This window comes from Phodopus roborovskii, unplaced genomic scaffold, assembly GCF_943737965.1.
Source record: "Phodopus roborovskii unplaced genomic scaffold, PHOROB, whole genome shotgun sequence".
Lineage (NCBI taxonomy): Eukaryota > Metazoa > Chordata > Mammalia > Rodentia > Cricetidae > Phodopus > Phodopus roborovskii.
The window spans coordinates 19862058-19877728 of NW_026126558.1; the positions used below are offsets into that span (position 1 = coordinate 19862058).

Consider the following 15671-nt stretch of genomic DNA (forward strand, 5'->3'; position numbering starts at 1 on the left):
CTCTCTTCTGGCCCTGCACTGGCCCACGGGGCCCCACTCACAGCAGACCTTCAGAGTACCCCCTCCTTTACTTCCTTCTCACTACAGGGGAGGCATGGCAGCACAGTCTCCAGGAGACCTTGTCTGTCCATGTATCATCTTAAAAATAAGAGTAACATACTTCTTAATTTTTATTTTTTTTTAAGACACAAAGTATCGTATAGCCCGAGGCAAGCCTCCAACTCATAATCCTCCTGCCTGAGTGCTGGGATGATGATGTGTACCACTTGGCCTACTTTTAAAACATCGTAATTGACACATAATATTGTACAATGTATGGGGCTCAACATGAAGTTTCACAACACATATACTCTGTGTACTGATCAAATGAGGGTCTTGGCAAATTCGTCTCCTCAAATATTTATCATTTCCTCACCAAGCACTAAGAAGCTTCTATTTGAACTGCCTGCTGCTGTTGATGGTAGTTGGCCCACTGTGCCACAGAACACTGGAATGCACTCTTCCTATCTACCTGTCACTCTGAATTCACTGACTAACCTGTCTACCTCCTTCCCACCCATTTCCTTTTTAAAATGGCGTCTCCAGGGTTGTTTCTATAGTCATAATTCGGAATGCCTAAAACTTATACACATATACACAAACAAAACTGTAGGTTACATTAACATTTATGTAGACCAGATTGCTAAGGGGGGGTGGGGAGGGAGGGAGACAAGAAACATAGTTATACATGTGCATGTGTGTACACACAGACAAGAGTGCCGGGGAAGAATGAATTGGAGAGCATAGCTTCATTAGACCCCGAGAGGCAAGCAGTGGCAGTATACCAAGGTCACTTCTAATTTAGACCATCTAATTGGCAAACAGGCTCCAAATGGCTATCATCTCACAGGGCTTGGAATTAATGAAGCCCGATTATTTTCATTACCTTCCTGTGAGATGGGGACAAAGTAAAAGAGCTGATTCGCAGGTGGGTGTGACAGCCCCAGGGCCAGGGGGAGCAAAAGAGACCCCCTGGGGGGAGGGGGAAGCCTGCCCTCCCCCAGCCCCCAGATCCCCACATACAGGAGTGGAGAGAGTCATAGACACTGCTTAAAGATCACAGGCAACCAAACTATTGTCCCCAAAAGAGAGGCTCTGAGAAAACCCCGAGGCAAGGCAGGGCCAGGACCACAGGAGGGACATCTGGGCATGTATAAAACATGGAGTAGTGGTGGACCAGGGAAGAGGAGGAAGAGGGAGGGCTACAGAAAAAGGTGTTCTTGGCTCAGCCTCTTTGCAGCTGTGAGGTCCCATTTTGTTAAGTGATTAAGGAACAAAGAAAATGTCCACATATTAATGATCTAGGATCCCAGTGGTATGTCCTGTCATTTAGAAGACACTGATCAATTAGAATAATTTAAGAGTATTGAAATGCATGGTGGGTGGTCTTTCCCATTCTTATTTAGGAGCAAAAAAAAAAAAAAAAAAAAAAAAAAAAATGTGTCTCTGAGCTCTCATCCTTCCCCTGAAAGAAGGGAAATACAGGGACAGAGTAGAAGTGCCAATGCTTCCCCCCAACCTGAAGCCTTGGCTCTGTCTGGAAATAAGACTTGGTTACTTGAAATCAACATGGGGTGAGAGATTGCCCAGCCAAGTGTGGAGGAGCCCTTGTCTCAATGCCCTACAGCCTGCGAGATTTCCTTCTCTCATATGACGTGTAAAAAGATACTGTCTGAGCTGTTTCCAACAGGCCAGGCAGAAGTGAGTGCTGTGGGTGCGGTTTCCATGGCTGAGGGCTGGTGCTGCAAAGGTTGCCAGTGGAGAGCGTTTTTTTCAAGACCCCTCATCAGTAAAAAGAAGGGGACCCATGGAAGACATAGATATGAGATGCAGAGCATAAGCAAGCAGCTGTTACCATAGCAACAGACGTATTAGACACTGCAGGTTCCTGAAAGCTGTCTGATAAGGTGTTATTAAATGAAGCCTCCTCAAAACACTCTCCATTTACAACAGAATGGAAAGACATTGTGTAAAAAGTAATCTATTTCCATTTATCAGGGCAGAATTTACTTTCAGATGGACTGAAACCCAATACAAGCTACTTCCTGAGACTTTGAACCAAGGCACTGAATAAAAATTCTTCAGAATGTCTAGCTTTAGACACCCAGGTTATGTCCCGCATCCATTGGGGATTGTGCATCTGGGAGCCTTTGCCAGCTTTTCCTGTTCTGTAGCCAAAGCTGCCTGTCTGAGCCACTCTGCTCACTGCCATTTGCCTTGCCATCCAGGATCCAAGAGACCCAATGTCCTCCTCTGGGAGCATGAATGAGCAGGCACACTTGCCACTCCTTCACGAAGAAACACGGGAAGCAGACTTGTTTAGAGGAACCCTCGTCAGATTGCTTTCAGAGTGCGCTGCTTCACTTGGCTAAGCACAAACAGATAAACTGTCAGAAAGCCTAACCAATACTTTCCCAGGGCTGATTTTCTAATAAAATTACTGTAAAATACCCTTCAGGGACATGATCTTAACCACAGGTTCATTATCATCACTTAGTTGTAGAACAATTGCAAATTCCGTTTTAACACCAAACTTTTCAGAAGAATGGCCCTGGCATCTGACCAAGGGCTAGTCATCAAAGAGGATTCTGGGTTTGCCCTAGAGAACAGCTGCCAACTCCTCCCCCCAACCTCCCAGTGGTTCATCTGTTCAGGATTGAGAAGGAAACACATCACTTTCCAAACTATCCTCATGATTGGAACCAGGGCATGGGACGGCCATGTCACGACTCCGGCTTCCCAAGCAGACATAGTTCGTTTAAAGCACCCCGCATCTGCTTTGAAGTCAGGGCAAGCACGTAGACACCTACACCTCTCACATGTCTCACTACTTTCAACTTCCCTTCACAATATTAGCTCACTGGTACTAGCAGACTGATTTTCTATAACCAGCACACTTCCCACAATTTGCACACTTCTCAGAAATGTCTAGAAAACATCTCCATTGTCTTTAGAAAGATGAGGCACATGAGGGTCCTATACAGAGCATGGGGTTTTAGCTAGCAGTTTCTCCTACATAACCTCACCATAGGCAGCTGGGGGGGGGGCAAGGACAAGCTAACCAGCTAGCTCTCCCAGCATACTGAGTGTTCCCTGGCACTGTCATGAATGCTTTTGTATTTGTACACTGCTACCAGGAGGGCCTGCAACAGTCTGTGTTAAGCTTTAGTGTAAACAGAATAGGCTGGGATGGCTGTGGCCTTGTTTCCATTGGTCTTTAAAGGCTGAAAAAAAATAATCACTTCTTGACCAAGTAATACTTAGTGGATCACTTCCAGAACTATCTTAGGGATTGGGACCCAAGCAAACACTCTAGTAATAACCACCCTTGAAAATTCTACTAGCAAAAGATTCAGAGTGATCATGAAAATTACCTCTTAAAATTTGCCTTTCTAGTTCTGTTATAAAAAACAAAAAACAAACAAACAAACAAACAAAAAAAAACAAAAACAAAAACAAAAAACATGACCACCTAAGCCAGGCAGTGGTGGCGCACACCTTTAACCCCAGTACTCCAGAGGCAGAGGCAGAAGGATCTCTGTGAGTTTGAGCCCAACACGGTATACAAATAGAGTTTCAGAACAGTCAGGTCTACACAGAGGAACCATGTCTTGAAAAACCAAAATAGACAAATAAAAGGATGACCAACAATGGATATCTGAATACATCTAAATAAACAAAATACAATTTACAGGCTAGTAGCGAGAGATGTACTGTTTCACTGCCTAATGTTACCAGGCTTGGAGATTACTGTAGATCCGTGGTTGCCATACATAGATTCATATTAAACAACAAAAATAACCATCCAAGCAGAAGAAAACTGTAGCTAAGTAAAGAAAATGATTGTTCCCCATGTCTCTTCCTGATCCGTCACTTTGCAGGGTTCCAGTCACTGAGAAAGTGAGGTGAGGTCCAGGAAAAGCCCTTCTTATGTCCATGACTGCTGGGAATTGCGGGGGGTGGGGGGGAAACCTGCTATGCAGAAACCCTCCCATTCCCAGGAGGAGGACCCAACCCTCTTACAGAGAATCTTTCCATGGAGTTTACCAGCCTATCTGAAAATGCCCAGGGAAAGTGAATTCATGCTTGAAAGCTCTCTGGAAAGCTCAGGCTATCCTGCCTTAGAGTTTTCCACTGGCTGTTTCACATTCTCTTGGCATGTCAGTCATCACGACTAAACATCTTTATACACACAACTCATTAATTCTTACATAACCAATGGAATTGGAAATACCCTCAAAGCGATGCACCTGCAACCTGCACAATCACCATGGGATTCGGACTAGACTACCTCTCTGGGAATTTCCACAGGAAATGCCAATCATGTCAACTTATTCTCCCACTGCTGAATCAGTACTAGCCTAGAGGTGAGGATAAGCTCTTCTGCTTCTTCCTCTGGTGACCAGGAAAGGACTTTCCTGGCTGCCCTGGCACAGCTGATTGATTACCAGCTACATTACTACCATCTACAGTGTTTGGAAGTCTCCATACCACGGTTAGAATTGAATGTTAATTCTGATCTTTTGGCCATGTCTAGGATGGCCATTTAAGAGTTCGCCTTTCAAAGCTTGCAGGCATAACAACATCCTGTCCAGAGGTAAAGCCTGCATTCCTGAACCAGCATGCCACACCCAAATGGATGGCTTTCCTGCTCCGAGAAAAAAATACCACTTGAGAAAGCCTCACATTCCAAAGTTACACTCAGAAGTGAAAAATGCGGGTTCAAATCTTAGCTAACAAGTGATACATGGGGTCGAGTGATTTTGTTAAGACTCAGTTTCCCCAAGGCATAAAGCATGGGAGAGCCAGGCAGACCCGAGACTTGGCAATAAAGACCTGGAGACTCTGAATAATGACTTCCTGAATGAGGGCCACAACTGTGCCACACGAACACACAGCGCAAGGCAGGAACTGTAAAACCTTGCTCACAGAGCTGGGACAACTTCCTCACACCGCCAATTTTGCACTGGCTTTCTTGGCTGACAAACAGCTCTTGCCCTTGTTATGATATGACTTTTGACCTCTGAAGGAAGAAGAGCCACAGGGCCCCCCTCCTGGCTGCCTTACCGTCATAATGAGCTTCTCCACGCAGTCAGGTGCCACGCTGTGGAGGTGGGTGAGATGCAGCTGGAGGTGGATCTTGTTGTTGAGCATGTCTTGGCACAGGGGACAGCGGAGCATGGGCTGCACAGAGTGCTGTGTCATGGCATGCACCCGTAGCCGGTTCACATCAGCATTGCTATACTTGCAGTAGGGACACTGGTACATCTATGGGGACACATCCACCACTGCACTGAATCATGTCCCAAAAGTGTGTCTGTCCCCATCCCCAACCCCCCTAAAATTCATTCCCATCAACATCTAGAATACCGCCCTCCACAAAAGCATTTACGCCCATCGACATCCAAAACATCTCCCCCCTCCACACACACACACACACACACACACACACACACACAGCCCAGATCCCTCTGGCCTCACCTGTTCTGGCTTGACCTCCTCTGACGTTTTTGGCCTCTTTGAAGAGGATGGGGTCTCGGAGCTGCCTGAGAAGGAGATGCGCTTGGAGGTTGCAGGAGAATCTGTCAACTCCTTCTCTGTTTGACTGGACAACGCTAAAAGAGAAAGTAGAAGATATGGACCAGGTCAGCTGGGGGATGCTCTGTGCTGGGTAAGGAGCAACAATCAGTAATACCACAGGAGCTTCCTAAGACACCAGATTCCAGGAAAAATGACTTCCCATGCACCCTGGGAAAGCTGAGTGTGTTTCTCCATATTCTACCCCACCTCCATGAATTCCTTAACAACTCAATGTGGGACAGAGAAGGTAAGACATTCAGTAAAAAGGCCCTGGTATCAGCTTGATCTAAATTCAATCTTTTCTAACTTTCCACCATCTAAGCGCAGCTTATCACTTTATAAGGGATTGGGGGAGAGAGGCTGGAAAGGTGGCAAAGCCTCACCAAAGGCTTCACCAGCCTGAGTACCAGAACACGCAGACCTGAACAACTGCGTGTTCCCACCTTTATTGTCCCACCTCTTGGAATCACGCCAGCACCACAGGCTTAGTGGACACCTGCATATTAACACGTTAAAACTCTAGTCTGGGTTCAGCAGTTTGCTTCTGGGGAAGACATAATCGAGGAGTGGAGCTGGGCAGAGTGTGCACCTGAGTCATGGCCGAAGCAATGCTGCAGATATGCAAGGTCTTCAGAGTGGCTACAGAGAGGGAAGCGCCCTTCCTGCTTACAAGCCACTCTTCGGATTGCCCGTGACAGCACTACTAAAAGCCAGCACAAAGATCCCCAAAACAATACGTGCAGAGGGGCATGTGAGGTTTGAATACCATGTAGTAGGGGCAGAAGTGCTGGGAGAAGGAGTTGCAGGAAGCAGAGAGAAGGGCCAAGGAGATCTTGGTGAGGACATAATTGGGCTGAAGGCTCAATGGGAAGAAGAAAGGCTCCGAGGGTAAATAGAGATTCCTATGTGGTTGGGTTTGCTCATCCCAACCCTCCTTGGCAATTAAGGACTAGCATTTTCATTTATTTTGGGTGTGAAATTCTACTTTTTCAGAATGTTGCTCAAGGCAATAAGAAAAAAAAAAAAAAAAACAAACAAAAACCAAACCAAATTAAAAATAAAACAGGAAATGGAAATCCTTATTCACCAATGATGGGGGTACAAATTAATACAGTCATTACTGAAACCAATTTGAGATTCCTCAAAGAATTAAAAAGAACTACCGTATGCCTCAGCTAGCTGCTGCTGGGCATATACCCAGAGAATCCCATACCTGACCACCGAAATATTTGTACCTTGTGTTCATTGCTGCTCTATTCACTATAGCAAGGAAATGGAAGCAATCTACCTGCCCATCAGCAGGTAAATGGATAATGAAAATACGGTACACATATAGAATGGGATGTTGTTTAGTTCTAAAGAAAAACGAGCTCACAAGATTCACAAGACAGTGGATAGGTTTAAAATGTATAATATTAAGCAAAGTCATCACCCAACTGTAAAAAGAAAAAAAAAAAAAAAAAACCACTATGCATTTCTCTCTCATATGCAGATCCTTGCCTACAATGCACATATCGATATATATTAACAAATGTACGTGTAGGTACGGTGTGGCATGGAAGGGAGAACAGGAAAGGCAAGTATTAGATAATGAAGGATAAAACGCAGGTAAAGGACATGAATGATGACGGAGAGGATAAAGCTCACTGCCTTCCTATTTCTGACTTTGTTACGGATATTTTTTAGGCTTTCATAGTGCCTAGGAGCATAAAATACAACTGACAGGGAAAGTCTTAAAGGACGCTCCTTCCACAGCTCCAGCTCTAACTGCCTGATGTTCACAGATGTGTAAGGACTGGGTCTGGACAAGAGGTCATGTGAGTGGCTTCCCTGTAGCTGCTGCTGTTTTCATTTGCAAGCTCTTTGAATTTCATATAAAGAACTGAAAAAGTATTAGTACTATTACAAAGGACATGCCTCAGCATTAAGCCACTGTTTTGGAAAGTGTGTGTGTGTGTGTGTGTGTGTGTGTGTGTGTGAGATGTGATGTGCGTGTGTGTGACATATGCTTGCACTCATGTGAAGATCGCAGGGTCAATTTGCTGGAGTTGGTTCTCACTTTTCAACGTGGGATCTGAATTGTAAAACTCAGATTGTAAGGCTCGGTGGCAAGTGCCTTTACCCACCAAACTGAACTGTGTACTTTAATAATAAATTACTCTAAAAAATAAATTTTATTCATTGAAAGCATAAGGCCATAACATTTTTTTTCTTTGAATTGCCAAATACAAGAAACATTCCAGGAAGTTGATGCTCTTCCCAGAATGTATATTTTGTGACCTTTAACCCTGGTGTCTTGGTAACCTGTTCTCCTTAAGTTTGCAGGGCATCTATTATTTAAAAAGTGCCAGGGCAGGCATATTACACACAGAACCCCTCCTCCTCTCTGTACAGATTCATAACAGTATTTTAATCTGTCTCGGATCGACTTCAAACCCATTTTGCTCTTAATGGGAGTTATTCATTTTCACTTGAAAGGTAATACATGATGGCTGGATATTTAATGTGATGGACTAGCTGCTGATTAACTAGGTGCTGTAACATTTGAGACCAGTTCCCCCATGGCCCATTTCCCATCTCCTGGCCCCCAGCAGAAGTGATCACACGACCCTAATGTCTTAGGACCCAGGCTCTGGAGTGTTACAGGCCCAGCATGAGCACTCCTACAGCTTCAAGTGTTTCTTCTGCCATGAGCAGGTTATCTCATCATTTATCTTCTAGTATATGCTAAAGATGGTGAGTGGAAGCCACCAATGATGCTCTCTTTACAAGCTTACTTGCTGGACAGTTGGAGTGTGGTTGAGCCCCCCCCCCACACACACATACCCTTAAAGAAAACTGACAGTCCATAAGCGTCTCAATTTGGGATGGGAGCTCATGAGCTCCTTCCCATTCCAGGCTAGAATGCTGACTGCCTTGATCTTGAGCAGGTGTTGTGGGGGCAACCATTGCTGCTGTGTGTTCATGGCTACAATGCTCCCATAGTGCCCATAAGATACTGTTTTGCTTTGGCCTCATACCCTGAAGTACACAGATAGCACACATTGAGGCCAATAAGGATGACGATGGTAGTGATGAAGTAATAACATAGGACATGAAGGTGCGAGGAGGGAGAGCTGGATCTTGAAGGAGGTAAGTAAGGGAAGGAGTTGAGGGTGAATATTATCCAAATACATTGAGTGAACTTCTCAAAGAATTGCTAGAAATATTTTTAAGGCTTAGTTGTTCCAAGTCATCCTCTTTGCTCCCCATTTCCATCCCTAAGCGGCAGGCATCAGGTTAGGCTCAGAACTTAACCGCAGAGAAGAAAGCCACTGGCACCTCCTTACAGCAGAGGCAATCACGATGCAGGTCCTACTCCTGGTGAAACAGTAGTCCTGTGTTTACTACGGGACAATGGCATTGCCTACTATAGGCTTCCTTCACGTGCCACCCGACTATGAGAAGGGACAATTGGTTGCCCAGCAGTGTGAATGAGTGGGCAACGAGGCTGAGACCACCCAACCCATCTCAGTCTCTCAGAGCTGAAAGGCAAACACCAGTGCATCCTCAGCTTCTTTGAAGGGCCAAAGAGTCCATCCTTTACCTTCAGCTCCGACACAGAAAGTGTGGCAAGGTAGCAGAGGTGAGAACTTTGGTATCAGAATCGTTGTTGCCCTTCTGGCCCCACAAACTCCCAACTGCTCTTGGATTCTAAAGCTCTTTTGTCACCCTGAACTAAGGAGCTGTTACTAAGTGTTTAAAAAACTAAAATAAAATCAGCACACTGGCTCCCTTATTCCTTTCTTCCCAGAAACACAATAGCCAGGCTGTGTGTGTAATACTACACCCATAGGTACACAGACACAAACTTCCAGTTTCATCTCCTTTCTACCCAGGGCATCTTAACATTGTTACTAAATAAAACCTGCCCAGAAGTGGACATTAGGCCAAGTCATTTATTTAAAAAAAAAAAAAAGGAAAGGAAAGGAAAGGGAGAAAGGGAGAGAAAAAGAGAGAGGGAGGGAGGAAGGGAGGGAGGGGGGGGCATTTACTCAGTCCCCTGCATTTCCCTGAGAGGTGTGGGAAGACTATTCCTGCAGTTAGGTCAAGTAGATCTGACACTAGCCCCTGCCCTTGCTTGACCTCAAACATTAAGTCCAATCCCTAGCAAGTTCCAGTTAGGATCCTTTGTACAATTAGTGCGCATGAACCGACAGTTCTCCACCAACATGCTAGGGAATGGCCTATCACAAGCCACAGAGACTCATCTTTTCTTAGGCTTTTCTCTTAACCACTTCAGAAGGGGCACAGTCTCAAAATGAATTTCTACCTTTCCTCTCCCTGGTTCTTGGCACACACCGTAGGCATGAGGAGATGAGGTAACATGGTCACCAAGAGAAAGTACTATGGCCCTCTGCTTTGAAGACTTCTCTACACTGTATGTTGGACTGTAGAAGAGGATGTACAATACAGAAAACACCTTTTTAAAAAATCAGTTAGTCATTCCAAGTCTTCTCTGATGTCATGACAGGAAAAAGGAAATGGATGGACCACAGGTCATGGCTTACATAATCAGTGCATGGAATCTTTGTAGTAAACTGGCAGCAACAACAGAAACTACCTGACATCATTTTTTATTAATAATGATTAAACGAAGTGGAAACCATCTCACCAAGCATGGAGGCACAGCTACTTGAAAGGCTAAAGCAGAAGGACCATGCAGGTTTCAGGCCAGCATAGGCAACTTAGTGAGACCGTATAAAAATGAAGCATGTGCATGTGTGTGTGTGCGCGTGCGTGCCTGTGTGTTTGTATGTGTGTGTGTGGGGGGGCTCGGAACAGAGTGCTTGCATAGCATGTTCCACATACTGAGTTTGATTTCTAATATTTGGGCTGGGGTTGAGGAATCCAACAAGCAAAAACTAAGAATTATACAATAGGGCATGGTACAGTAAGTGACTGTACAGCCATTCCTTTGTGTGCTACAAACATTAAAATGATTGCTATGAAAAATCAGAAATACAAATCAGAAAAGATGAAATGGACATTATACTCTGTTATAGATAAGCCATAGGCATTGAAGGAAAAAAAATAGAAGTGATTATCATATTTAGGCAACAGCATTGTGGTTAATTTTCTAAATTTATTGTGTAGCTACATTATTTTACATATTATAATTAAATGCCTTAGCATTTAAATTCAGCTGTCCATGAAAAGTGGGTATTTGGATCCATGCTGTGAAAAACATCAGGGGGTCTTTTTTCTTTCTTTCTTTCTTTTTTTTTCTAACTTTGCTGCTTAAGACAGTTTTTCTCCCCCTTTTGGCAATTATGCCGTATGAAAATTTGTTAAATCTCAATGGATCCTCCACAGGCAACATGCTGGGCTCCTGGCAATGCAAAGGGATCAGAATATGCCATCAAGTCAAGGGGAGACATCCATGGAGCATGGCACGCTACCTAAGACAAGCAGGTGACATACTGCAACAGTGATAAGCTGGGTAGAATCCCCACTAACCTTGACAGGACACACGTATAGACCCAGTAGCTGGGGGTCAGGGTCACCCAGCCCAGATTATCCAGCAAAGACCAGAATGGCGCATTTCTAGAGTTGCGCTTCCTGTCATAACCTCCTAAATCGTGGTGTGTGAGCCACTAAAACTGACAAGGACAAATGCTAAAAGGAGGTAGCCTGACTCCTGCTTCTGCATCTGAGGCCATGAGATTCCTCTACATTCAAAGGATCATGGTGCATGACTTCTTTACTGGGAGAAACCACTTGTGAATGGAGACATCAACCTTTATATATACTTTGACGTTTTGACCTTATCACATTTCTCTGCTAAGTATTTAATTTCTAAAAATAATTATCGGTAAGTTTTATTAATTATTCATAATTAGTAGTGAGTCATCCCTGTTCCATTCATCAGAAGGAACCAGGGGAGGAAGAAAGCTCATTTGAATTCACAAAAGTTTCTTGTAGGTTTTTTTTTTTTTTTCTTTTTTTCTTTTTTTGGAGACAGGGTCTCTTGATATAGTCCTGGTTGTCTTGGAACTTTCTATGTAGATCCCTGGCCTTGAACTCAGAGATTTTCCTGCCTCTGCTTCCCAAGTGCTAGGTTTAGCGGTATGTACCACCATGCTCAGCACTGGCTTGTAGTTTCGATAAAATTTTATGGTGTTAAACTTATCTGTTGTTAGAAACAGCGTCCACTGGCAGGCTTCTGATGTGTGGACTGCATAGGGACACAGCATCTAAATATCAGTCTCTGTAACTCCCAGGAAAAGATTCTTCCTAGGACAAACTCTTAACCGATCTCAGTCTCCACTCAGAGTCTGAACCTGACTCACGGAAATGTAAAAGAAAAGAAAGTGTTGTAGGCATAGCCCCATTGGACTGTGGACTCCATGCAGCACATGCCTGTTTCTCATCAAGTGCCATGGGCTATGTGATGCAGAAGCTGAGTAAGGCAAGGGCTCACTGCCTTGTGAGAAACATGGAGAAAGAGAGTAAAAGGAACCTTAATATCGCAGTTTCTGGTTTCCCCATACAGGATATCCACTTGCAATCTAAGAAGACAAAAGTACTGCCAGAATTAACTTTCACCTTCCCATTACTTTGGCAGCGGGGCTGCGGGCACGGTGGACACTACGCTGTGGGCCAGCGTTACCTTGGGGAGATCCCGAGCAGGGACTGAGCTGTCTGTGTGACTTGGAAGCTCCTTCTCCATCACTCCACTTGGTACTATGTCACTTGAAAGTGATATTTACCAATGTGTCTCTCCCTTTGTGGGGTCCTGGGACGAGCCCACCGAGAGCCTGGGATACTGCCTGACATTTGAGTCTTTGAGATCAGGAGTCCAGGGCAGTCACCACCCCCACTTCACAACATCAGATTTAGAGCTGAAGCACTGCTGACAGCCCCTCCATCTAAACTCCCATCTCCCAAACCAGCAACATAATGGAGGAGCCAATTAAATGATTATTAATTCATGTTACTTTCCGTAAGCCAGAGGTTCTCATCGCCTTGCATTCCGTAAACCAGCTTGCCACCTGCCCCAGAAATTTACAGCAATCTTTTATCTATCTCCATTGACTAAGTGGGAATTTTTTTTTTCCTCATACAACTTCATATTAAAGTGTTGGAGTTGGGATGGCTATGCCAGCATACTACACACAGATGCTTCAGTAGATCTGAAAATGGCCGTGCAGTTCAAGGCTCTCATTAAAGAAAAGGTGAGGTGCTCCCTTTTCCCTCAGCCCTTCTCCCTCAGCTTCTCGCAGGCCTCCAACTCCCTCTCAGCAGCACAAGTGCAGTGTCTCCAGAAGGACTCTGTGATCTCCTACTGTTGATGTGAAGGGAGTTAATCTTGGCGTTTGCATGCAGTTCCTTCCCCAGGGGACAAGCTAGGCTTTCTGACTCTGTTCTGTAGAGCTACTGCACTTGATAAGTGGCCAGAGATCTGGCTAAACTCTCTTCCTCCACTAATACAGAGGACAACATTCCTTTCAAGGGTTTGCTTTGCAGCCAGCTGTCTTTAGGCGTGCACGGTCTCCTTCTGCTCTAGTCACGCACTTAAAGATGCTTCAGAGAGTGTTGGGAGAGACCTCAAGTGAACAGAAGCAGGACTGTAAACACACTGCAGGGGAGGACCTACACACACCTGCTAAGAACTCGAGCTTTTCCTCCATGCCCCAGTCCAGCCTACTGAGGTGTTTCCTTGGGAACGGCACCCCAAGAGGTCATCTGCCCCAGAGCAAAAGACAGTGCCCACACTGGTTCAGCAAGCTATGTGGGTCTCACTAAGATGGACTTTGTTTCTACAAGGACCTTTTCAAAGAAATTGTGAGTTCATTACTGATGGGTACAGCTGTTACTTCAGGAAATTAATTTTTTTTCTCCATCAACTCAGCTACAGACAAGACAGGCCAGTGCTTGGGAAACCCGAGACCACTGTTTTCCCTTTGGCTCTGAAATACACTCTGGTTCACAAGAAGCTTCAAGGACGGTGCAGGTACGGAGAAGGCTGTGTACCCAAGTGTCAATTATTAGCTGTGCTTGCTGAAGATTTCCCAGGCTTTAATCTCTTGTCATTGTGACACTGCCTCTCTGACCAGTACCCTTCCATCCCACCTCTAACTCTGTTGTTGATGGTGTCCTCTACCCAGACTTAGCGCCTGCATCTCTTCTAGGCACACCCTGTCATTAATGAAGCTCAGTTCTCTCTGGTCTAGAAGGGGCTAAGGACGTGGCGGATAAATAAACTGGCTCTTGCTTTTGTCTCTGTGGTTTCAAACTCAGGTCCTAGAACTCCAAATAGGGTCCGAGTTCCTTGCAAGGCTCAATGAATACTGACTCCAGGCCCTACCTGCCTACCGTTCCTGTGGCTCTGTAGGTCTGAGCCAGATGCATTTCCAGTAAGTTCCCTGGTGAGGCAGGTTCCAGAGACCAGACTTTGAGAACAGCTACCCAGGTCAGTGCTTGGTGTCACGGGTAGGAGTCATAACATGTTCTGCTCTAACTTGAATTAAGTTAAAGAGTCTGCCAGTCCACTCTCCAATGACTGATGACTTGAGACTTTCAGTTTAACATGGGAAGAAGAGGCAGGCCTGATGTCAAAGCCAAATGTCTCTGGCCGGAGGTGAAGCCTTACACACGCTGTCCCTCAGGGGAACCTACTCCCTCTAAAAGCCATCCCGCCTAAATCCACATTAACTTCTATTTGCACAAGTTTGTCTCTAGGAGTGGAGATTTGGCAATATCCTGAGCCATTGAGTCACTGCCTTCCCAGGAAAGAAGATGCCTCTCTGGAGAACACTGGACCCCTCATGGTGGAACAGGAAGCCCATGTTAACTGGTAGATGCTAAGGCTGCTGCTTGCTTCGTTCGCATCTTTGGGGAGAAAACAGTACTCCATTCTACATCAGAGGCATCAATCTGCTGCACTAATTCCTTCTTGAAATATGCATAAGGCTGCTTAACTGCGCTGATCTGAGCTCCCAAAAGGACACCTCACTCCCTCTGAGTCACTCAATACAGCCACCACCTCATTTAGACCAGCCCGGCTGTCTGACTATTTAAAAACTTCTAGGCACTAGTTGCTACCGTGGGCCCAGCTTGTGTCAGGCCTTGGGGACCTGAGAATCAGTCCTGATTCCTAGCTTGGAAGCAGTCAGTCAACTTTGCCTGCTTTGGCCTCCTGTCAGTTCCCACAAAGTCTCCTGTCTCCCCCTAGCCTGACCATACATGCTGCTTGCAGCTGTGGCCACAGGTAAGAGGACACAGTCAGCTTTGTAATCACCATGTTCCCTTCCGGCTTCATGACATGACTATAATGATCATGGACTTGGAGCAACCAGAGGTGGAACCATGCAGGAGATGCATCAGTGGTGCATGCTAGCAATCTCAGCATCCAGTACACCGAGGCAGGACAACCACAAGCTCACGGCTAGTCTGTGCTACACAGTAAGATACTGATTCAGAAACCTACAACAAGACAGCAAAAACTCAACAGAATCACAATTCATGGGACCAGGCCAAAGATCATTAATGGAAATCCTTCAGTCTTCATAGGCTCAAACGCCCTTAGCTAGAGTCACACTCTGTGGGTTCCAAGCTTAGATACCAAAGATGTAAATAAAATCACACTCTCCCAGTGTTTTCCTGGTTCAAACCCTAATATCCTTGGGTCTTGACTAAGTTTTATTAATGAAACCACACCAGCTTGGGAATGTGTCCATGATGACACCAAGAGCCACCAAACGAAATACTTCCCCTTAATATTATATAACAGCCCTGGTGCAGCTTTGTCAGGAAACAGAAATCACTGTCCCCTTTACTAGCATTGGGGAGATTGGAAACATCTGTTGTCAGGCAGAGAAAGCAAGGTGTGCATGGACGCCGGAGCTTTTACACAGTCTCCGTGTTTGGCTTGCCCACAGTACTCCCAAAGCTGGGACTAACGGATGTGTACACAGGGGAAGTGTGCCCATGTACCTTTGGGGAAGGTTTGGAATGGATATTTTCCCACATGTCTCCCCCCATCCCCCTCCACCCCTGGCAGAGTTCCC

The 15671-nt window shown here is 45.3% G+C and overlaps 1 protein-coding gene across 4 annotated transcripts in view; it reads right to left on the reverse strand.

Moving 5' to 3' along the window:
• The window catches only part of Zfhx3 (zinc finger homeobox 3), a 277462-nt gene that overhangs the window by 21716 nt on the left and 240075 nt on the right, over positions 1-15671 (reverse strand). For all 4 annotated transcript variants that reach the window (XM_051201514.1, XM_051201513.1, XM_051201515.1 and 1 more), the window contains exons 6-7: positions 5521-5654; positions 5107-5307 (exon numbers count right to left, since the gene is read on the reverse strand). In XM_051201514.1, the coding sequence (XP_051057471.1) occupies positions 5107-5307; positions 5521-5654 (335 nt within the window). The remainder of the gene's footprint in view (positions 1-5106; positions 5308-5520; positions 5655-15671) is intronic.